The sequence below is a fragment of the Crocodylus porosus genome, unplaced genomic scaffold (genome assembly GCF_001723895.1).
Source record: "Crocodylus porosus isolate Cpor-Errol unplaced genomic scaffold, CroPor_comp1, whole genome shotgun sequence".
In the NCBI taxonomy this organism is placed as follows: Eukaryota; Metazoa; Chordata; order Crocodylia; family Crocodylidae; genus Crocodylus; species Crocodylus porosus.
The window spans coordinates 178,050,947-178,074,871 of NW_017728886.1; the positions used below are offsets into that span (position 1 = coordinate 178,050,947).

Below are 23,925 nucleotides of genomic sequence, written 5' to 3' on the forward strand. Positions count from 1 at the left end.
ATCTACCTGGCTCCATCTTTTAAATTCTGGCTCCTTTGTTGCATCAATTTGGAGCAGGCTGTTGTGAATAGTCGTAACTTCTCACGTTCTAGTTACTGTTCTTGACTCCATAAATGAATATTAGCAAGTTAGTTTGATTCCTGGGTAAGCTTTTGCTGCTTGGTTGGTTTGGCTACATCATTAACAGCCAGACTAGGAAGACATTCATAATGATTAATGGAGCACAAACCACCAATATCATTAATGTAAATTTTAATGTGATTGAGGAAGAAATTTAAGGAATTCCAGGAAAGAATTCTGGGTGACATCCTAGCTACATTAAAATTAATGAATAGCCAAATTCTCACCCCAGTCAGACTAGACTTTAAGGTTTTAGAACATTATAACAGTATAAGCAATGTGATTATATTGTTGATATTTCCATGGTGCTTGACAATCACAAGAGCGCTTATTTTTAACAGTTTCCATGTATTAGAATCTGAAATGTCAACTGGCATGCTAGGTTCTGAAATGAACTTGAGCTTCTGATTCAAATCTTAATTGTGCCCTCCCCTTCTCCCTCCCACTCCTCACCCCTCTGGCCATACATACAAGTATTGTTTTCTTGAAAAATAATAGTGCTTTGACATTCAGATGAATAGCTTCTCACAACTTGCATGCACCTTTTACAAAAAAAATCGCTAACAAACATCTGCACATCCATTACAGGCCACTTGCTGTAGATTACAAGAGTTGGAATTGGTCCTTATAGTGTTCTATTTGATTATGTATTTTTCAGGCAGGAGAAAAATCTGTAAAAGTGGGATGAGGGCCCTCCACTCATCACTATTTTTTTCCCAATAGAGCAGTAGTTCTTAGTAACTAGCAGATTCCATCCCAAACAAATAATGAAGAATCACAGGTGAGTGTTAGGGGAATAAAGTGTTAAGAAAGAAACCGACTTATCAGTTAAACCTTTTAAAAACATAGTATTGTGCAAGCATATACACAAAAACCAAACTTTAGAGAGGATGGTATTGAGATGGGGACTAAAGAGCCTAGACTTGAGGTTGGCAGTCTGTGGACCAAATCTGGCCTGCAAAGGACTTGATCTAGCCCACAGTGGTGGGGACGCTTTCTGTGCCCTACATGGCATTCAGCAGGCAGCTGTTTGAGCTCCCCCTGCTCTGTACCGAGGGCCGTTCTCATCCCACTACTGCATCCCACACTTACCCTCACCACTGAATTTAGAGCTACGCACTGCCATTGGCCTTGGAAATTAGTTTTCCTGCCTCTCAAAACTTTAGTTCAGTTTTACTTTCATGTATTAAAAATAAATATATTCAAAATATTACATCTGTCTGAGTCTTTATTTGATTTGAAAAGCTTCATTTGGAAAGATATTGTACTATGCTGTACATTGGCTTTAAACTAGTTACAAATCAGTCTGTTATTGCAGATCTTAGTTCTGATTTGTTCCTGGCTGCATAGATTACCATTTATTCAAAAAATTTAAAAAAAATTAAAATTAAATTTTGGAAATCTCCCCTCAGTACAAGAGAATTGTATGTTTTCACTGTCTCTCTCTATTGAGCGATCACTTTCAAAACCAGCTCTAGGTATAAATTACTAATCAGTATTCTTTGGAGGACACAGATCTAAATACTTACGTAGTCTCTCTGATTTCAGTGGGACTACCTATCTGTAAAGCTGGGAACATACCTACATGATTCCTTGGATTGGGCAACTAACTTCCTCTCTTTGCTTACTGGGTTGTCTTAATTTTCAACTCTCCAGCATGCACTTACCTTATGTAATAACTTTGTAGTACTTTTCTAAAAAGATTTGGCGTTTCAACAGTATTGCTACATATTAGGTAATTATTTTGATAAACAATATCAGAAATTGGGACAAATCATTTTCACAGTCTACAGTTACAATGAGCTTACAAACCCTTAATACGTGTTGATTCTTAATGTGTACTGAATCTGTGACTTTGTTTTGCATTGTATGTCGTAGGCCGAGACTGACTGACACCTAAACCTCCAAGACTTGTGAATATTCTGAAGCTATAAATTGCAAATTATTGACATGCAAAGCAAGACATGAGCCCCCCCTTCGGGAACAAAAGTGAGGTCTGATAAATACCAAGGCCTCATAACTATCTGTTTACAACGTAAACTACATCCAGGGGATGAAGAACACCACCAGCATGCTTCTTTGAGAAAGAAAATAATTTGCTGTCTTACATGTTTTATAATGACTGTATTAATTGTAGAAAGATGTAAAAGAAATAAATTAGAAAATACTTTGTTTTGTACTGCCATTCTTATTGTATTTTTATACTTTTTGGCAGCATTAAATATTTTTTTAAATTGACAACAAGTTGTTGTGTGAGCATTATGTTAGGGCGAAGCTGTTATAAAACTGTTTAAACAACTGGGTTATCTCCAACTTCCTACCTAACTGGAAAACTGAATTGTAATAATAATAGTGAACTTTATCAAAAAATGTTCATGAATCTGATATGGAGTATTGTGATAGTCCTAGGCTTAATGAAGAACCACATGCGTCTTTCTCTCCCCTCCATCCCCAACCTTGTTTTGTAAATATTCCAGATATACTGAAAATAAGGATATTGCTGTTTTATTCAGCTGCTTTGTTCAGTAACCCTCAACATATCGGCTCTAGTTCATGCAAAAGATATTCAGAATAACTCAGTGCAAGCAATCTGCTGTTATGACTGAGATTTTTAAATGGCTACAAATTGGGAAATCTTTTAAGATCCAGTTCCTACAAACATGACTTCTGCAATGGTGATTGAGGCCTGATGCAAAGTGCTTTTAATTCAGTTAAATTTTTTCCCATTGATGGGATTTGAATCATGGCTTTAAATAATGATCCATGTCTAGTGCTTTAATGTGCCTTTATATTTTCTCATTAGTTGTTTTTGTTGATGTATTCTGAGTATCTGGAAGAGAAGGATGCAAATCACTGACATATCAGGACATGGTTTGGTGCTTTTTGTTTGTTTTTAATTTTTATTTTAACCTGATACAGATTACATGGGATCATGTGGCAAATTGACTTACATTTCACAGCAAAGTTTTTGGATTCTTCAGCCCTTTGTAAAGTCAGATCCATGTTTTGAGTTGAATATGAATGTATACAAAACAGAAGAATTTATTTTATATTAAATTCAGTTTGTTTTTCTTCTACACTTTTTTTAGTTTTCAATGTGTGGTTAATTTTTTTTTGTATGAACACTAATTGTGTTGTAGGTTGAGGATGAGGAAGAAATGGAATTGGTCTTACAAAATGGAGAAGTAGGGACGGCAGTTCAGAAAGTTGATGTGCCCTTTGACATGAGCCGCCTTAAAATGTTAACAAAATTGGGTTTCAAGCCTGATTCAGGCAAGTGCCCTTATACAGGGCTATGCTTCTCTTTTAAGATGAACCTAACCAGTAGTAACTTAATTCAATAGCTGTCTTAATTACAGCCCAAATTATTTCTGTTCAGTCTTAGACTTAATTTTTTTATGTATATATTTATATTATAATGTGGTTAATGCGTCTTACAGGATTGTTTTAGGTTGTGCACAATTTGCTCATAGCTTCCAAGACACTTTTGGAACCAGGAGGCTATAAACGCATTAAATTAAAGTGGATTTGGCAGACTTTATAGTAAATCCCACTACTGTATAATATATGGAGTCTTGTTTAAACTTCATACATCTCTAGATGTGACCCTATGACTGATACAACCATAATTCCATATTAACAGTGCCTTGAAAAAGAGAACATGCTATGAATCAATTTTAGAAGAAAGCAAAGTGCTTCTAAGTGCACTTTTTTGTTGCATGTTAAGTCTCTCCTGAAGAACCCATTCTGTTATAGTGCTCCATCTTTTGACAGCGTGATGCTTGTTTCTATTTCTCTGCTTGGCTGCCTGATTCCTAACTGGTCCTTAGACTGAGAAGCTTCTAGACTGGGACTGAGCTATTCTGAAGGTAGTATACAACTAGAAATGTAATCTTGGGCTGCTAGAACAAGTGCTACAGCTTTACCTGCAAACCCTAGCTATAGCTCCTACTTCCATACTGACTACTCAGCTCCATCTTCGTAGCTACACCAAACTTTATCATTCCCTCCATTGTGTGCTTAAATGTCCTCTGGCAATATTACTTGGAAAAAATGCTCTAATACAGGGTGGTCAGCCTACAGTACATGTGCCCCTAGGGGCATGGGCAGCCTTTGTACATGGCATGCAGCAGACCAGGGCGTGGATAGGCAACAAAAAGTGGCAGACAAGGCACAGAGCAGCAGGCTGGATAGGGGCACAGTGCAGAGAACAGAAACAAACAGCTGATCAGGTGGACCCCAGGGGACGGGCAGAACAGCAGCAGGTTAGGCAGGGAGCAGAAAGTGGAGCAGCAGATCAGGTCAGGTGGGGGGGGGGGAGTGGCACTCAGGGAGGGTGTGGATCTAATTGATGGCAAGTCTGTCATAAGTTGGCTTCCACTGCCCCAATATGTTTCTTGCACCTAGCCAAGCATTTACAAAAGCTGTATGAAATTTTCATGCCCCATATTCATAAGCGTATGAGCTTTAGCTAGCTTGTAGACTAGGAAGTATAGGAGATAACTGTATTATGGCTCACTGCCGAGCATCCACCTATCAAGTATCCCATCTTTGAATCAAAGTTGTTAAAACAGTTGCTGGTCATGTTACTTACCTACATAGCTGATGTAGAGAATCCTTGGAATAAGTAACCCAAAGCACTCCTCCCACAGTATAAAATAGCCAGACCCACAGCCACTTCACACTTGAAACTAGCTAATTTGTAATGGTGCAATTACACAAGCTCAGGAGTAGGATTAGGCTGAGCTGGATGATGTAATACTGAGCTTGAGCAGATCATGACTTTCCAGGGTTTAGCAGAGCAGAGAATGTCTTTTAGAAGTTACAAGGAATAAGAGAGAATAAAGCTTTCCTGGCCTTTCAACCACAGGGAAGAGTTAGAAGACACTGTAAGACTGCTTAAGTGCCATTGGCAAAGATGATTTCATCTGTTATAAAACAAGAACAAATCTTAGTAAGTGTACAAATAAAGTTTAAGTCCAGGAAATATACATGAAGCAAGAATTTTTGTGGGCAGTATCAGAAGGTGTCCACTTCTCACCCAGAGACCTTGGGAAGGATACCGAGGCACCCAAAAGCTGATCTAAGCATATATTCCAACCATGCAGTTGTCATGAAGTTCTAAAGAAATTTTATTTCTTGTTGCATATACTTTTATGAGTGAGACCTATCTCAAGAAAAATCATGTAACTGGTTGTGTCAGATGCTGTTACCCAACAGGCAATGGGTAACATAGAAAGAAGTCATTTGACCCCAGCATTCTTTCCTGACCACGGTAGGGTGTCAGACTAGATGATCTGCTTAGGTCCCTTCCAACCCTACCGACTATGAAACCAACTATGAAGTGACTCCTCCCCCTGGAGCCACTTTGTGCTATTTATAGGTTAAATTATTAATACAATTTCCTATGGTTCATGCTTCTACAGCAGAAAGGAGCTTACCTGATGTCTTTGCTGCATGATTTTAGTGTCTTGGAGTTTGATCTACTTGTGCTACAGGCCTTCTTCAAACACTCCTCAGCATTCATGACATGGTATAGCTACATAAGGAATAGTAATATAGCATAGCAGGGTGATAAGCAGCCTAATGCCTTCTCTGAGACTGACTTCAATGAAGCCAGGATTTTGTCCTCAATTCTTAAACCCCACAGCAGATTGTTACTGTTACATGTACCGAGAGAACACGTCTGCAGAGATTCTATGCAACTCGAGGGACCGCAAGGAAACCTTTGTCATTTATAGAGGTCAAAGAAAATCCCTGCAATCTTAAGGGTCTGTGTTCTATAAATGATTTGCATTCAGGTTTGTCTGACTTGTGAACTATAACAATAATCTTGAAGATGCTGTGATATAATTATGCTTATTTTTAAAGAGAACACAACATTTTTGGGATATAACATTTGGTTGCTATTCAGCAGATCCTTAATTATCACAAACACTCCCCTGAAGTATCTGCAGCCCACAGTACAGCCTTTGCCTAGTATCAGCCCGGGCTGATAGAAATGGAAGTGACCAGCCTACTATCTTTTTGTCCACATTCAACAAAATGCAAAAACTAAGCAGCAGATTTGTGCGTCTCATTGCTGGAACATGGTAAAATTATTTTAATGCGATTATGTCTCAAATGTCTGCTTTCTATTTTCTTAAACTGGTCATCTTGTAAGTCTCTCTGTCCTGTTTCTTAAAAAGTGCAGCTGCCTCAATACCATGGTGACTAAAACAACATAAGTACTTACTTCAATAATTAGTTTGAAATTATACCTTTTGACTGTGCCCATTCAAGGGAAGAAAAAGTTAATTTGCTTACTCCTCAAAACTGTAGCACTTGTTTATCACATTCTGTCTCTGAGCTCCAATTAGACAGTCCCTTGCTGTTGCTACACACCTCTTGCTTCTCTCTCACCCTTCCCATTGCTTTGTTTCTCCATTGTTTAGATTACTACATTGACCAGAATTTAATCTCTAACTTAACTTGCTTTGATTTTTAGTAACTACAAAAACTGAATGCACCTCCTTTGTCATTAACTGCAGTTTCCCATACTGCTCAGGATATAGAAAACAAGTTAATTCTTGGGTACTAAAATTAACAGAGAGAGTCTGTAGCTTGAACTTGCTGTGGTAAACGACTGTCAGATAGCACCTATTAAAGTACACCCATCATATGTTAATAGAATGAACTGAACACAAGATTAGAAGTGTCCATTTTTAAACTGGTTTAAATTGGTGTCTTAGATGTGTGCACTAGCATTCATGTAGTATTTTTCATTAAAATTACATTGCCACAGGCCACTAACTCGCTCGTTATTTTACCTACATAGATGCATGCTGATAATCAGCACTCTAAAACCTCTAGTACTAAGCTTTAATCCTGTCCTTTCTGATCTGCTGCTGGTACACAGTACATTATTTGAACAATAACATCTTTATTAAAAGAAATATATATTTACTTGTTAAATATTGATTCAGTTGAATATTATGTAGAAAATTAGGCTGAAGGGGAGATGTACCATAATACTGTCCCTTATAGAGAACTGAGTCACCCTTTTAAAGTTTACTCAGTTCTGCTGGGAACAGCGTTGTACCGTTTCACTAAAGTAATTGCTTTGATCCCCCAGAGCTACAAGTGCCAAACACACCCAGCTAAATATAGCAAGCTTATGGGAACAAATTACTTAAAGGGAAAAAATGAGAAGAAAAAACTACTGAGTAAAGCCTGTGAAAAAGCAAGGTACTTTTAATACCTAACTTTCATAGAAAATACTTTTTTAAACAAAATTAACCTACAGTTGTTAAAAGGACACCCTAATTATGCCTCTTCAATGCATACATGCTTTCCACTAAATTCAGTGAGTTTATTATTTTTTTAAGCAAGCTAAAGTTGCAGCCACATGCAGTATTTATTGCATGAGGTGTTCATGCCCACATCAAGAAGTCATGCTTACTATCCATTAAGGTCTTTTATTCTACAATAACATCTGTAATTCAGTTGATTTTTTGCTGCTGAAGACATATCAGTGCAATAGTCCACCCATGCTACTCTAATTGAAGGCTCAGGGCCTCATTTAAGACAATACACAAGTGGCTGTAATAAATCAAAGGAGGGAACAGTGAGTGACTGGAATATGTGGCTACATTCACTAGTTATGTTCACACTTTGAAACACTGCAGTCCACTGCTCTAAGTGGGACTAGAGTAAGAGGTTCTAGGATTGAGCCAGGTTGAAGATTGTTTTAAAAATATTGAGACGAAGAGACTTCAGGGTAGCAGTCTGCATGCTGAAGTAGCATGATTGTGCTGCTATTAACAAGATTCCTCCCCCACAAAAAAATTCTACCTATCAGCAATTTATGAAACATTCCAGAATTAGATACTCAGTCCCAACCACACCCACACTTTCCATGCAGTACCTAAAGCTAGTTAATTCCACTCAGCTCTCCCCAAATTATTCTAAACTCTAGCCCACTTATGGCTTATACATATTCATAAGCCCCAACCTTTCGTCTTTGGGGCTTATGAACTTCCTCTTTGGGGCCATTAAAGATTGATAACTTTCACATTTTACAGTGGGGTATATCTGGAGTAACCTTCTGACTTCTTTAGTTACTGGCAGTCTATGCTGAAGGAATGGAAAATTGATGTAGCTGCATTTTTGACTTCCTGGATTTAGGAGCAACCCCTGCTGAGCAGTCTGTTCCACATCCAGCAAGCACTTAAACATTTGGGTATGCTTTGGGATTTAAAATGAGGCCCTGAGCCTTCAATTAGAGTGGCATGGGTGAACTATTGCACATAGGCTTCAATTTAAGCAGCCAGCCAAGTGCTTTGCTGGACTGGAGCTGGAATGCTTACCTGCCTGGTAGGCTCAACTCCTCAAACTATAAAGCAGTGCTGCTTTGGAAACAGCTCTCAGATTCTACCTTCTGGTTGCTTCTTAGGGATGACATGTTCCCCATGAAGAGTGTTACATTCCTGGAGAATTTGGAGATCCTTCAAGATGAAAAGTACTGCACTTAAGATGTCTGAAGATAACTTTTTTCCTGTCTAAATGCAAACTATGGCCATTGATGTACAAACTATATCCTAGCCTAGACCACTTCATCCCTTCACAAGGGCAGCAAAGGCTGCAGGGGGCTGGAGAGCAGGAATCCCTCCACACCTCACGTGATCCCTGGTGATGGGGCAGAGGAATCAGGCTACTGAGACTGAAAAATCACAGGGGTAATACAGCCATTTCAGAAAGTCCTTGCTTCAAAGATATTCCTCAGTTTTTGAGGATCATTTTTGAAGCATTTCTTCTGCTAGGCATGTCTGTTTCCCCTGTTCCCCCTTTTGTTTTGAGTACAATCTCAAACAGCATATCTGGTCATGGTCTACAATAAATAGCATTTGCAGGGATGAAAATTTGCAGGGATGAAAATTACAGGAAAGTGCACAAATGGTTAACCAATATCTGACCACTTTTCAATAAGTATGTTTCTGTTCCTTGGAAAGTAATCACAAGACCATGAGCCTCAAATGAAATCTTAACTTTAAAGCTGTTGTTTGAAACCTGCTAGGGTAGTTGCATGCAAATTCCAGAATCTGCTGTTCTAGCACAGCTCAATTTCTCATGCATTTTCTTGTCTGCATTGTCATCTCAAATACTTGTGACATGCTTGGTGGTTCTGACAATATTTTATTCTCATTGCAACTAAGATGCCACGTCACTCATTCATGAAGACTTGAAAAGCAGTCTACATATGTATTTTGAGTGTGTAGAACTTCTCCTACTTGTAAGCCAAAGTACATCACATGTGCTTAAGTTGGGACCTGGGTTTTCCATTTCCCACGGAAAAAAAATGGAGAAAACCACAGATTCCCTGTTTTTATTGGCGAAAACACGGATTTCTCTTCTTAGCAGAGAAATCCACGGAGTCTCCACTTTTGCAAAGAGCTCTCACAGCTGGCACAGCTCCAGCATGCAGGAGCAAATTGCAAAAAGGGTGGGAAACCCCCAGCCCTGGCCAGAGGGGGAGGGAGGAGGGGGAGGGCAGACCCTGAGCCTACGAGGTAGCCAAGGCCAAGCTCAGGCTCACACTCACCCTTTGCCCCTGGAGCATGGAGGTAAGTACGGCAGGGCTGGAGAAGATGGTTTGGGGTCTGAGGGAGTGGGAGGTGCTCCCAGCCCCAGGTGGCACATTGCAGCAGGGAGCAGGGCCAGGGGGTGAGGGCAGGGGTGCCCCTCTGCGAGGGGCTATATGGGCAAGCAATACGGGGCACAGTGTGGTGGTGCCCGCCGTGTGCAGGCCACATACATGCCGCCCGGCCGGCTGCCCAGGGCAGGGGGAGAGGGAGGCTAGCATGCAGCTGGAGCACAGCTCCGTGGCCAGCTCTGCAGCCACTGTGAGGGACGGGGACTTGGGGTGGGGAGTGAGGACTTGGGCTTGCACACAGCACTGCCACTTACCTGGAGGCCTGTTATGGCGGTGATGGCTGCTGCCTCCAAAACGTGCCGCTGCTGCCGCAGAGCCAAGCTTGGAGCTGTGTAGCCAGTGGCAGCGGCACAACGCAGGGTAGTGGTGGGGATGGCTGCATGCTGCCCAGCCACCACCATGCTGCTGCTGCCACCCAGTGGCCAGCCACACCTTCCCTTTCCCCTGGCCCTGCCCTGCCCTGCCCCTTTCCCCCTCACACACTTACCTGCTGAGGTAGGTGTCAGTGTCTGTGTCAGCATGTCTGTTGGTCTGGGGGGCTGCTGCAAGGGGCATCAGGAGGGCTGAGACTTCGGGGGGAATGCAGGGCACCAGCAGCACTGGGGGGCCTTTAATTTTTATCACGGATTTTGGGTTTTTAAATCGGAGAATTTTCAATTTTTAATCAGAGAAAACCAGGATCCTTAGTTACTACTTTGTCAATTGAAGATTAAAGCTAGTTCCAGATTCAGACTTTAGAGCTGTCAATCTGAGACAATATTACTTGAAGATTCATCAGTGTGAAACACTGCAGCTTTGTTATGGGAAGTAAAAACATGAAACCAAAATACTTCTAGCTCAACCATTACCAGTAACAGTTTTCTTTCATACCCACATCATTCTACATATGTTGAAACTATTTTAGGCGTGGCAGATTTTAGCAGTACTTCTAATTTAGGACTCATGTCTGACTTTTGAAACACTGTATTTGAAAGTATTTCAGACTACACATATTTGCTCCAACTAGATCTTTTTATGGTGTGTGATTGATTCAGCATTACTAGCCAGAGATGCCCAAGGGTGCAAAATATGAATGAAAAACCTCTCAGGAACAGTAAAGATTATTAATTGCTGACATTTTAGTTTCCATTCCTATTTGGTTTTTACTTATTGCAATGTTTGGGGAATCTTCAGACACATCCTTAGCTGGAAGTGAATAGTATACGTTCTTAATTATATAAAAATGTTCTTCTCATTCATAAGGCTTTACTCAATCAATTAAGGAAGAGAGTAATACCATATGTGCTAAGTGATTAGTCACTTATTCTGAATAGCTGAAGCCAATTCTTCACAAAATACAGGTTGTTAGATGGCTGCCAAATAATTTTAACTTCTACACTTCTCATCTATTCTAAATGAAACTGGAAGCTCTTCAGGTCAGTTGCTATTTCTCTTGAGGTATGCTCCTAATCCCAGAGGGCTCATCTCTGCTATTGCTGCAATACAAATAGATATGGAAACTAAGACATTCTTCCATTGATTTTTTTTTAAATTGTAACTTTGACATTTGAATGAATAATCTGGAGACTCGCACTAATCTTACTGAATATGCTATGCTTAGAGGTGGCCATATGGCACTCTTCATGACAATGGTAGATAGGACAGGATATTAAAACAAAAATGCCCTTTTGAAATAATTTATTAGAAAATATTCTAACAGAAGTTTCCAAAGGAACCATTGTGCAAAACATCACACTTTAGCCAATTAATGGAAGTTAAACCAATTTCTTTAAATAACCACAACGTGAAAAGATCTGCTTGCTTATATAAAGAGATATTAATGTCTATAGCAAACTAGGCTGCTGCTGCTTACGCTTGTTATGTTACCATCATAGGGGAAGTTACAAATATTTTATACAGGTGACTTAGAAAAATTCAGCACAGATCAGAAGAGTGCGGGTGGAAGACCACTGCCAAATAACAGTCTCCAAGAACTTGGTATTTTCCAGTGTGAAGCGGTAGTTGTGGTACTGCTGCTCTGCTGATTTAAAAACAGCAACGTTATTTTCAAATTTTAGAATGGCAGTAACCACAGCTAGAAAAAAATTATTTCCCACACTTTCTTTCCCTTTATCTTTAGTCACACGGCTAATCATTGTAGATTTATCAGGAGAAGGCTACCATAAGACCAACCAGGATTATACTTTCAACCTAACATGCTATTATTCTCAAAACATACAGTATCTGGTTTTTGTTCCTGAAGAACATGGTGAAAAAACTTCTCTGTTTCCAGTAACCTGGACAACACAATGACAAAATCTACCCTGAAATACAACCTTCCAAGGACAGAGAATTGCACGTTAGTGAAAATTCAATTAAAGTTTGAAACAGTCTTTGTAATTTTCTACTGAAACAATTAATAGTCAGAAATATAAAACCAAGAATTTTAGATACATACTTACTTCACTTTTAATTAGCTGGAACCATTCATTAAGGTAGTTAACCAGAGCAAGTGCATCAGGGATATTATCCCCTTCTGAGCAAAATTTCAGTAGAACAGCCATTGGGATTCCTTTAGAACAACTAGAACAGAAATTGTAATTTTTATTGGAACAATAATAACTGGGGAGTAGCTCACTTAATATAACAGGTTTGGGGTTTTGTTTTATTTTTGCCTGTACCTTTTTCTTTTAAAAAAGCCACAAAAACTGTCTCCAAGCTGGAGACCGGGGGGCACAGATTCTATGCCACAAACTCCTAGATAGCTTGTCTGCTACCTCCCCTTTTCCATTTATGTTAAACATGGAAAAAGAAGTTATGCAAGCTGCACTATATGAAAGAATGCATGGAACTTTAAAATAAAAAGGTGTAGACATCTGCATTAAGAGGTAGCTGATAATTACATGAACAGTGTAAAGTTTAGTAAATTCACTTCTAAATAAGGATTATGGAGAAAGGAAATCTCAAGAGGGACAAAGAAAGATTAGAATCTAACTAAGCAATCAGATGAATCCTGATGGGGAATTTAAATTACCTGGGTTGACTTCTCCACCCTACAGACATCTGATGTTGGATGCATCTTAGAATAAAAAACCATGCAAGGACGGGGTGGGCAAAATACAGCCCATGGCCTGGATACAGCCCACCAAGGGATTCTGTCCAGCCTGTGGCAGATCCCTTGGCCTCATCCAGACCAGGCACTCCCCCCCTCACTCAGCTTTTCCCTGGGCTCCTTCCCTGCGCACAGAAAAGTGGCCCCTCGCCCGCCCCATGCCCAGCACTCCCTGCTGCAGGTGCTCGCAGCCCATGCAGGGCTCTCCGCAGCAGGCACGGGCAGCCCCAGGCTGGCTGCAGCGTGGGGCACAAAGCATGGGGTGGGGAGGGGCTGCTTCCCCCCCACACACACACACTCAGCACCACCTTGTAACCCGGCCCCGCTGCCAGCCTGGCAGTGGGGTGGGTTACAAGCTGGTGCTGAGTGCAGGGACAAGTGGGGCGCGCCAGCCATGAGGCAGGCAAGGGGCCACTTTTCCCTGCGCTCAGCACCAGCTTCTTCCCTGCTGGCAAGCAGGGAGTTGGGGCTGTGCGCTGCCCCCGGCCTGTACTGTGAGGCTGGGGGGCACTGCGTGTGAGTGGATGAGGAGCCAGCAGGAGCATGGGGCCCACATCAGTGTCCCGGGGCCAGTGCCGGTGGGGCCCAGAGCGGGGTGGCAGGAGTGCGGGGTCCCAGCTGGCAGGCGCTCTACAGAGCCAGGCCAGCTCCTTTCTCCCTGCTGGTGCAGCCCAGCCTGACTTCACAGACCCCTGCCATCCTGCACCCCACTTTGGGCCCCACTGGTGCTGGCCCTGGGATTTTGGTCCCAAGATGGTAACCAGAGGGTGGGGTACCTGTCAAGGGGTGGGGGACACGGGGCTGGGTGGGCCCGCTGTTGTGGGAACCCGCCAGGCTTCCCCTGGGTCCTACTGCCCTTGGTTCCTGTCATTTTTGACAGGACCCAAGGGCAGAGAAATATTCATTTTCTACATTTCTTTATAGGCCCTGCAGGCTGGACAGAATGGCCTCACAAGCCAGATTGGCCCGCAGGCCATATTTTGCCCACCCCTGCCCTATGCTGTCATGGCCCCAAGATCCTGATCCCAGTTCTGGGAGTTTTGGTGAGCTGTTGGGGGGATGGCGGGATGACCTGGTTTGCAACAGCTCACCAAAACTCCTTAAGTGGCCCTCCAGTCCAAATAATTCCCAACCCCTGTGCTAGGGTATCATTTAACATTAGTCTGAAAGGCAGAAAACAAATCTAATTGGGCTCCAACTTGGATGTTTTTGATAAAATATTTAATCTTGGAATTTTAGTGCAGTGCCAAAGCAAAGTCATGCTTTATAACTCAAGGGTGAAAAATCTGTGAACTATTAAAGCATTAGTGATTCAAGCATAATCACTTCAAGTCAGTGACTCAAAACATGTACTTGGCTGTTTTTTTTAAGTGAGAGTACACTGATGTTCAACCCAAATTTTTTTTAAATTTTAAATACAAAAGAGAAAGACATATTCAGCAAGATCCTGTTTGTTTGAAGAGTAGAAAGTTACAGCAACATTTACAGCACTGTTGAAACAAGTTTTCCATTTGAATGGGAAAATTTAAGGATATGAAATTTTTTGTCATGAGACTGACACCGAGAGGAAATGTTACAGCACTCTGCCACCCACAAATGAAACGGAATTAAAAATAATCAATTCACTACTGAAATGGTTGGGGAAGTCATTCAACATTTTCTCAAATTGACTGTAAGCTAACAAAAGGAGAAGCTCTGAACCTTTGATTCAGATGTTGTGAAGTATGTGCTTGGTTTTCCTTTCCTCCTTTTGGAGGTGTGCTTTCCACAGAACTAGAGATGTTTAATGAGGAGCTCAGAAAAAAAATATGAATGTTCCATTTTTTGTCAATCTTAGCAGTAGCCAATTTAAAAAAAATAACATTCCTGTGGTGTAGTACCCAGATAACACCCAGTCTAGCGATAATAGCCTACATGGTTTATAAAGCATAGAGTTATCTTTTTGGGAGACAGTATGATCTAGAACAGTGGTTCTCAACCTTTTTAGACTCAAGGCACCCACCTTAGACTCAAGGTATCCTTGGAAAATGCCTGCTGTTAATTTTCACTCTTTTTTTATTATAGAAAACCAAGAGCAATTCTTCTGTTGCAGTGCGGGGAGCCACATGGTAGGGCAAGTGGTTTTGGGGGGAACAGGGGACAGACAGTAGGGGGAAGGTGGTGTGGAGGGAGGCAGCTTACCCCCAGCTGCCTCTCACCTCCCTACTTACCCCACCTTCTGCCTGCCCCCATCTTGCCTTCGGGCCGCCCCTCAGCCTTTGCTTTTTGCCAGCCCCCTGCCCCTCCTCCCTACCATTGCGCTAGTGTCAGCAGGCTCTGTGCCTACTCTAGCCTGGGGCATGAAGCCTGGCCCCAACCCAGCCCTGTATCAGCAGTGCTGGTTCTGAGCTGCTGTTAGAGGGCTGGGCTGGGGCCAGGCTCTGTGACCCAGACTAGAGTGGAGACAGAGCCTGACAGTGTCAGAGCAAGGGTAAGGGAAGGGGAGGTAGGGGGAAAGTGCAAGGATCGAGACTCCAAGGACATGGCAAAATGGGTGGGGTTGGGGACCTGAGGCTGTGGGGAGAGGGTAAAGAGGGGCCAGAAGGGGTGAGTGTGAGTGCACAAGGCAGCAAAGGGGGTGGGGAGTGGGGGTACAAATGGTGGGGGGACAGGCTGCAGCTGTGGTCTACCCCCACACTGCCCTGCACCTGATTCCAAGACACAGGCCTTCTCTCCCCACCTTAAGTGGGGGAGAACTTCATCATGGAATCGAGCATACACAGTATTTTTTTTTTAAGTCAGATACCAAAATGAATGATCTTGATTGCAATCTGTTCCTGGTACCCACAGGCCCATTCACAAAATACATATCTGAGCCATTTTTAAGCAGGGTGATGCAACTTTTTTTTCCAGTTTTTTCTATTGTATCCTCTACCTCCTGTCTTGATCAAAGGCCTGTACTGAAAATGAGTCTCCTCTCCAGAAGAGGAGTATCTAAAGAATGCATTTTCTCTAAAGCACCACATACAACATCTCTCAAAAAGAAAATTATGTTAATTTTTCAGGAAGTAGATTCACAGTCAAATGTAAATTGTGCCTACAGACTAAAACTGGGTTTTATATCTTTGTGTTTCTTTCTAACATTAGCCAGCTTGCTTACCTCTCAGTGAACAATAACTTTGTGATGCCACCTCCAGGGATATGTAGAACCTTCTCTGCATTGTTTATTTCAGGGTAAGCTGCTACTTTTTCCATCTCTTTCCAGTTTAGCTCCTGCATCTGATCTCCAACTGTTTTCTGAATTGTAGGTGAGAGCAGATACCGCAGTGGTGTACTGAGGAAAAAAACAAAAATACATTAAATGCAAGAATGCTGTATATGGTGCATGGGTTACTGCATGTATAAGAATCCAACTGGAATCAATAAAAGGCCTTTACCCCACAATAAGTATTGCACAAAGATTGTTTTCTTTCACAAGACAGGTCAGAGGCTAATTTGTGGTTACGAAATGCTGTAAGCTAGTCAGCTATCCACCACATAAGATAACTAAATGGTACATGGTGGAAGTACCTATTTAAGCCTAAAGCAATCAAGTATCATTTTTCTCCTTCAGTTACTGTTATATAAGAAAAAGATGAGCTGACTGTTAAACTACTGTATTTTTATTTTTGAATAGCAGAGTCCTTTTCTCTTGAGGTCCAAATAACTGTTACATACAGAAAATCAGGGATGCTGAAGTCTGAGTAATTCATTTAGACTTGTTAAATTGATCTGTACTGGGTTACAGTGGGCTTGAACTTAACATTAGGAAGATATACTTTGCTATGACTACTTTAAATAGCTTTTCAATCATTTCAGAAATTGTTTTGCTGTCAAATCAGTGCCACAGACTTGGCCTGTATGTCTGCTATCAGAAAACAAAGGACTTAATCCTGTGGTATGCAACAATCTAGAACATGAAAAAGGATTTCTTGATGAGTGAATGTAAATGCCAGTTCTAAAAACAAGCATGCGAAGTGTAACTGGTGATTATACAGGCACATCATTTAAGCCTATAACTCATTTAAAGGACACTGTGTTTCATTAAGATGTGTAGTTTGGAAAAAAATCCAGCAATTTCATCATCTTTATCATGGATTACAACGCATTCAGGGTAAAAAACAATTTTTTTAAAGGAAAAACCTTCATCTCCCACGTTACCTGTAGCTTAAACATTGCAGTGTCCTACTAATGTAAAGAACAGAATATTAAACTAACCACAGCTCAGCAAAAGTTAATTTGGTTTATTATCTACACTGAAAGACAGGAAAGCAGAGAGAAACTAGATTTTTTAAATTTGACTTTAACAGTCTTGACTTCGTATGAATCCTCTTAGGACACAGTACTGCATACATATTATATAATGCATATCCACACAAGGTAAAAAGAGCATATCAAACATAGTAAAATCAATCAGACCCAGGCTAGATGAAAATATAACATTTAACTTTATGGAAACGAAATATTAATAAGATGACTAAAAGTAATCATACAAACATACCCATGAAGCTGCTGATCATCACGCTGGTATGCATGACTGCTAGACAGAAGAATAACTCTGGCACATTTACTGCTTTTCACCCAAGAAAGAACAGTTTGACAAAAGGATGTATATTTATTCTTTGGAGAAAATGGAGAAAAAGAATGACAAATTAGATCTTTAAGAAATGCCAAACTACAATATAAGAGACTAACTTTTTGCAACAATGCAAGGTAATGTTCAACTATTTTTTCCTCCTGCCTGTTAGGTCTTTACTTTAGGACATTTTTTTTAATGGAGGGCTACAGACTGAAACAACTTAACCAAAGTTTTGTGTTGGAATTAAATTGTGTGTGTGAAAATATTAATTTTCATGCAGTGGTACCTAAGTGAGCCAATTCCCACTGCTATACATAGGATTATAGAGTTAGATTGGGTCCTAAGAAATCCAGAGCATTTTCCTCCAGCAGGAATTAGCAAAAAAAACCATGTGCCAACTCAGTTATTCTTGCGTGGTAAATGCTGACTTTAATGACAATCACTATGCCTCTATACAGCACATGTATACAAGGCAAAATCCTCCATGTTTCACACTATTCAGGTTTTAGAGGGACAGAGAAATTATTTCTGCTGTTATCATGACAGCAGAAAATAACTTCTTTTAGGAAAGAGAAATAGCACAAACAGGCAGCAATTACAAGGAGCTCTTTCCCACAAACATAATGTCTGAAAAACACTGACACTTTCCTGGAGACATCAATGATTGAGTAAAATGTACCCCAACATAATTTTGATCTTCTATTAGGAGTCCAGAATTTCAACGTCATACAATCAGTGACAGAGGTTAAAAAGTCTCTTTGTTTTTGGTTTGTTAAACATTTTACAAATAATTAGAGAAGATGTTAGGTTAATTCCAACTTCTTTCTTGTTATTTGATATGTATTAAGCAAGAACACAGTTAGCAATACTTTTCTAGATTAATTTTATAGAAAATTGATTTTAGTGTACTGGACATGAGATGGTTAAAATCAATCTGGACTGCTAAAGAACTTGAATGTAGATGCTTTCTGATTCAGAATTTATTTCCAACATATGTAATGAAAACAACAAACAAGCAAACACACACCTTTATAAATGGTGATCTAATCTGAAGAACCACAAGCTTCTTAGAAGGTAATGAATATACTACAAAAAAGTTATAGAACAACAAAAAAAGTGAATATTCTAGGGTTAGAAGGGTTTGGACTAATCCAGTACACAAGATAATTAAAGCTTGGGGATCTACAGTACAACTTCCAGTTATTAAAGAAATAAAAGTATACAACCAGATTTATATTACAATTGTCTTCATTAGTCTTAGTTTCCCTAAGCATGACCATAAAAGAACAAAACAGCCAAAAAGCCATAATGACTCAGCTGAACCAGAGAAGCTAGTTTTACAGCTGCTTTCGCTGATCAAAATATTTACCTTGGGACTTCCAGTTTTTACTGCTGAAAGTCCACAGAAACCTGATGACCAGAACAGAAAAAGGAACTGAAGATATTAGAAAATGAGAAGGGAAAAAGTTGGACAGGAAGAAGGAACAAGTAAGAGGAGTATATAGATTACTTTTTTTTTTTCCAAGTAGAGCAGGGGTAGATATGGCAGAAATATAGTGAAACTGAACCTGGACACCAAAAACGTTCTTTAATATTAAAGTTAAAACTTTCAAATCTGAAATCTAATGTGGAAGCTCTCTTCCTAGCATCAGTCTAAAAACTGACTTTAATATTATATCCACAATTTGGGGATTACATGACAAAAATTCCTACAGCTCCTAATGTAAGAATTTTTTTCACTTGACTTCTGTAGAAATCTCGGTTTGGAATGCATAAGAATGGGACAAGCGGGGTTTTTTTATGGTGTTACTGTTTATTGGACCAACTGCATAGGTAGGATAATGTGGGATAACTATGCAATTAGTCCAAAAAAAGATATCACCCTAAGAAATCCTTGCCATGCATATAATTCCTGGACTATCACGGCTATAACAATCACATTGACACTACCAGAATACGGGACAATAACTTAATTAAATAAAAAGGCACAGAGTATATTAACACAATTTAGTTCATTGTTTTCTGGTTGCCAGCTGGTTTTAGAAATAAAGACCCCAATCCTGCAGAGAGCATCCCATGGATGAGTCCTTGCACCTGTGCAGAACCCCTTTTCACTAAAAGGTTTTTCTATATAGACTACTGCAGGACTGCAGCCTAAGTCAACATCTGAAAATTAGTTGGAAAGACTACTGCTATAACTTTACATACCTTCCGCATTTATACTCAATTCTGTTGAGTTTTCTTCTGCTGTTGCATACGGATTATTCCCAACCATTGGCACAAGGCAATCAGTGTAGAAGTAACCCACTTTAGGCATGTCAAGTGTAGAAATAACCAAGTCTATCGCTAGTTGGCCAACATTTCCCACTGATACAGATGGCTGAAACAACAGAAGATACTTAGCGTCAAACTAACACATTTGTAGTTTACCTAGTAAGTTACAGTAAAGTTCATCCATAAAATGTGATGGTCTGAGAAACAGACCAAAATTAAGTGACCTGAATCCTCAGACTAGTTAGACTTACCACACTTCTAAGAGAAGCATTTCATGTTTTGAAGTGTAATTTGTTGAGCAGCCTGGCTTGCCTACTAATACAAACTTTGGCCTGGACCCTGCAAATATATATTAAAATTTATTTCTTCAAGTAGCCCTACTTTCATAGAAAATTAAGTATGGGACTGAGGGTTCAGGATTTTTTTTTTTCTCCACAGGTGACAAAGTTACTAAAACTCAGTGCAGAAGCTGTCAGTACTTAAAGTGACACCTAATGGTTATTTTGATATTACACACTTAATATGTAAATACAACTATGGTATTTTAATTGAAATAACGGTAAGTACTATTCAAATTAACAAGTAAAATCCCCTCAACTTTGACCTAATTACTACCTAATTAACTCTCCTCCCATCCAGTATTTTAAAATTGGATATGAAAACCTGAGGCGTTATTCTACATATCTCAAAACACATATTTGTTCACATTTTGTTTCTATACTAACCAATATGTAGCATAGGATTTGTAAATTCGGAACTGTATACCCTTTATCTCCAAGATAAATGGGATGCTGGTCAGTATATCAGGCAAGTAAAAAATTACTATAATAATTAATTAAAAAATCACCTTTTTGCTAATGAAGATGAAGCATCAGGGGAAACTCCACCTGAGCTGTGGTGTCAACAGCTTTGGAAAGTATGCCTAACAAGTTTTCTTCTTCTTTAAAAAAAAGGAATGCATTATACTCACAGGGACTTACTAGTCACTTGGGGGGGGGAGGAAGAGAAGTCACATTTTTCATTAAAGTATCATATGTATTATGTGCCCCAGCCCTATATAGCTATACAGTGCTCTACTCTGCTCAGCTTGACTCTCATCCAACAGTCACAGAACTAAGTTCAAGTGTATCTTGCTGGAACCACCAAGATACGCTGAAGTGAAAAGCTACCAGTGTCCTGCTGCCTAACATCCAATTTATAATAAAATCAAAGAATTTAGGGGAAAAAATTCACCCCTCTCTGTGTCCACATGGCTGATGCAGCTGATGGTGCCACGGATATAGTCAGTTTACACTGACATTTTTTGAGCTCTTTCTGGGAGGAATCCCTATGGCAGTGATTTCTCAGTAAGAGTGCTTTGACATACTTTCAAAGGTGCTGTAGGGTACCAGGCAATGTTAGTTTTGTTAGGTATGCACAACTAATTCAAAAGATAAACCCAGAGATTTGAAATAGGAATACATGGTGTTAAAAAGATTCTGGCCTGTTGTGGTCTTTCCAAGTTCTTTGCAACAGAAGAATTGCTCTATTATTTGGCCATGGTCAACAAATAAGTGAAATATAAGAAGTAGCATTTTCCAAGGTGTGGTCCAAGCCTATCAAAGGGTGCCTCAACTATAAAAAGTTGAGAACCACTGCCCTACGGCTATGTAAAGGGAGAAGGCACTTTCATTTAATACCAAGCCAGGTCCTGACCGCTTTAGATTATGGTGAAGTAGGGGTGGATCGGGAACGTGCATTTGGGCAGCAGCACATTTGCACCCCCTCCACCCAAAATTTAAAACCAGTGTCAGAGGGAGGAGAAGTGGCATTTCTATTCAGGTGGTGCTGATGGAGTAATGGTTTATTATAATCTACCTGACCACCCCAGCTCACCCCGCTTCACTCCACAGGTGAGAATGACCATCTCTTTTTTTAACTGTCTCTACCTTCTACTAATCAAGTTATCCTTTCTTCTGTAATTTAGCGGTCTGTTAGCCATTCCCGGTAATGCCTCTCTTCAATTCCATGGCCCTCCAGACTGTTTGTAGTTGCAGCCTAAAAAACCTTAACTCAGATACAGAAATGACGGACAGAAGTATTGGCGGCATGGTCAAGATTCTCAAGAAGGCAAGATTCTGTTTTAAGTATCCCAGTGAGACATACCTGTAAACTACAACTGTGGGACTAATGCCACACTATCTTTTTTACACTTAATATCTAATCTAGCAGATACCTGCAATTCCAGGCAAGTTGCATTTTGCTTTCACTTTGATCTCAAAATGGGAAAAGCCAGGGATGGATCTAGAGGGAGAATGATGATGCACTTGCACCCCCTCTGATGTCTGCTCCACCCAACCAGCTGCTTGGTAGTGGCAGCATTTCTATCAGGGCATGCCCAGGGAATTCATTTGACTTTGTGGCTCACTGTCATCTACCTGATCCCTTCTCAACTGTTCATTCCACAAAGTGTTAACAATCCTCTCCTTCTTAACTGTCTTGCTCTTCCCCTGCTCCAGCTCTCCTTTGTGCTGCCATTCTGCTGCTCCTGCTAACAAAGCTTCTCTTCCACAGCCCTGTGGCCTGCTTTTCCCTTATTGCAAAGCACTTCTTTTTGTTTTTCCTTCCATCTTATACAGAGATCATCCACCCGCAGATCCCTAGCAGCTTGGTAAATTTTTTGTTCGTTTTTAACTAGAGAAAAAAAAGTGTTGGGCTAGACAGGAGAATGCCTCTCACCATCTGCACCCTCCTCAAAATTGTGCAGTTACCCGTAAGGAAGGCAGTTAAGGTGTGTGCGTGTTGGGTCCCACCTGGGAACAAAGCTTCTAGCTCAAAGATCAGCAACCCCCAGCACGTGTGCCAGAGCATGGCACATGAGGCCATCTTCCTCACCATGCCACAGTCAGCCTGGGCTCTAGGCAGCTACCACCAACCAGAGCCCAGGTTGTTCGTGGCAGGTGACCAGGAGGCTGCAAGCAGCCCGGGCTCTGGCAGGCAGCAGATGGCCAGAGGCCAGGCCAGCTGCAGCCTAGAGGCTACAAACAGCTCGGCTGCACTCCATAGCTCCAGCACCAGCTCTGCAGCTGCATGCGCAGCTCCAGCACACAGCTGAGAAGGGACCTGAGGGCAGTGCAACCCTGCCCCCACCCCCTGCTGTCCACCCAGAAGCACATGTGCAGCTGCTTCTACCACAGAGCCAGTGCAGGCTGCTGCAGTGTGCCTGCCACCTGCTGCAGCTGCCATGAGCCCAAGCTGGCTGTGGCAGGCAGCTGGGAAGCTGCAAACTGCATCACTGTGTTCCCCAACCCAGCTCTGTGGTGGTGGCAGCTACATGTACACCTTGGGATGGACAGCAGGTGAAGGACCTGGGTTGTGCTGCCCCAAACCGCTTCCCAGCTGCGCACCCAAAGCCTGGTGCACAGCCGTCACCATGGTGTCAATACCAGGACTGGGGAGCTTGGTGCAGATGTTTGCATCCTCTTGGCTGCCTTCCACAGGCTGCAGCAGGCAGTGGGCAGGCTGCGAAGAGCTCTGGCCCCAGCTCCATCACAGCAGCAGGTGCACGTATGCCTCGATGCCCATGGTCAGGAAGGGGCTGGGGCAGCACAACCCTCACTACTGCCCCACGGTCCACCTGGAGGCACTTGTGGAGTGTCTGCCATCAATGAGAATCGGGCCCTTCACAGCTGCCCCACCTCTGGCCCGCCAAGCAGAGGCATGGGTGGAGGCTGTTGTGTTTTAGGTGCTCCAGCCAAAACCGTTGCCAACCCCTGTTCTAGTTTCTCTTGAAGTGCACCAAAACGAACTTGTGTGGGCTGTGAGGATGCCCCTGCCCCGCTTCCAGCATCCAGGACCTCCTCGGCAGTGCCCTGCCCCGCAGGGTAGGCAGCAAGGCGCCCCGCTGACGTCACGATCAGAACGTTGGTCCCTCCCGTGCCAACTGCCCCCACCCCGTGCCCCCTGGGGGAGGGGCCGCGAGCAGCCCCAGCGCGGGGACGGGGGGTCGTTACCATAAGCAGCGTAAAGCCTTTGAAGTCGCGGCGCGCCGCGGCGCCACACGGCACAAACATGACAGGCGGCACGGGGTCCGGGGCCGAGCGGGACCTGCCTGTACTGCGGGGGCCTTCCACTCCCCGGCGCATTAGGTGTCCGGGATGGCGCCTGTCCCCA

The 23,925-nt window shown here is 41.7% G+C and overlaps 2 protein-coding genes across 5 annotated transcripts in view; one reads left to right on the forward strand and one right to left on the reverse strand.

Moving 5' to 3' along the window:
* PTPN2 (protein tyrosine phosphatase, non-receptor type 2) overlaps positions 1-3,203 on the forward strand; it is a 50,722-nt gene extending 47,519 nt beyond the window's left edge. The window contains exon 10 of the mRNA XM_019545632.1: positions 1,999-3,203. Coding sequence (XP_019401177.1) covers positions 1,999-2,020 — 22 coding nt within the window. The 3' untranslated portion in view covers positions 2,021-3,203. The remainder of the gene's footprint in view (positions 1-1,998) is intronic.
* Positions 236-23,875, reverse strand: PSMG2 (proteasome assembly chaperone 2). Of its 4 annotated transcripts, XM_019545644.1 has the most exons (8): positions 23,766-23,875; positions 19,708-19,879; positions 18,527-18,585; positions 17,422-17,540; positions 16,042-16,215; positions 12,253-12,373; positions 5,562-5,659; positions 236-791 (listed from the first exon to the last, which is right to left on the reverse strand). In XM_019545644.1, exons 1-8 carry the CDS (start codon positions 23,823-23,825, stop codon positions 764-766), a joined length of 831 nt encoding a protein of 276 aa, XP_019401189.1. In that variant the 5' UTR covers positions 23,826-23,875; the 3' UTR covers positions 236-763. The 4 variants fall into 4 exon arrangements, with proteins under 4 accessions (XP_019401189.1, XP_019401214.1, XP_019401206.1 ...); XM_019545669.1 differs by lacking the exon at positions 5,562-5,659; XM_019545661.1 differs by lacking the exons at positions 236-791; positions 5,562-5,659 and adding an exon at positions 11,472-11,828.
* Positions 23,876-23,925: the final 50 nt, after the last annotated feature.

Coding starts and splice junctions, on each gene's coding strand:
- PSMG2 (XM_019545644.1), bottom strand. CDS start 23,825: ATGTTTGTGCCGTGTGGCGCCGCGGCGCGCCGCGACTTCAAAGGCTTT. Junction 19,880..23,765: donor AAGGCTTTACGCTGCTTATG/GTAACGACCCCC, acceptor CTGTTGTTTCAG/CCATCTGTATCAGTGGGAAA. Junction 16,216..17,421: donor GATGATCAGCAGCTTCATGG/GTATGTTTGTAT, acceptor TTTTTTCCTCAG/TACACCACTGCGGTATCTGC.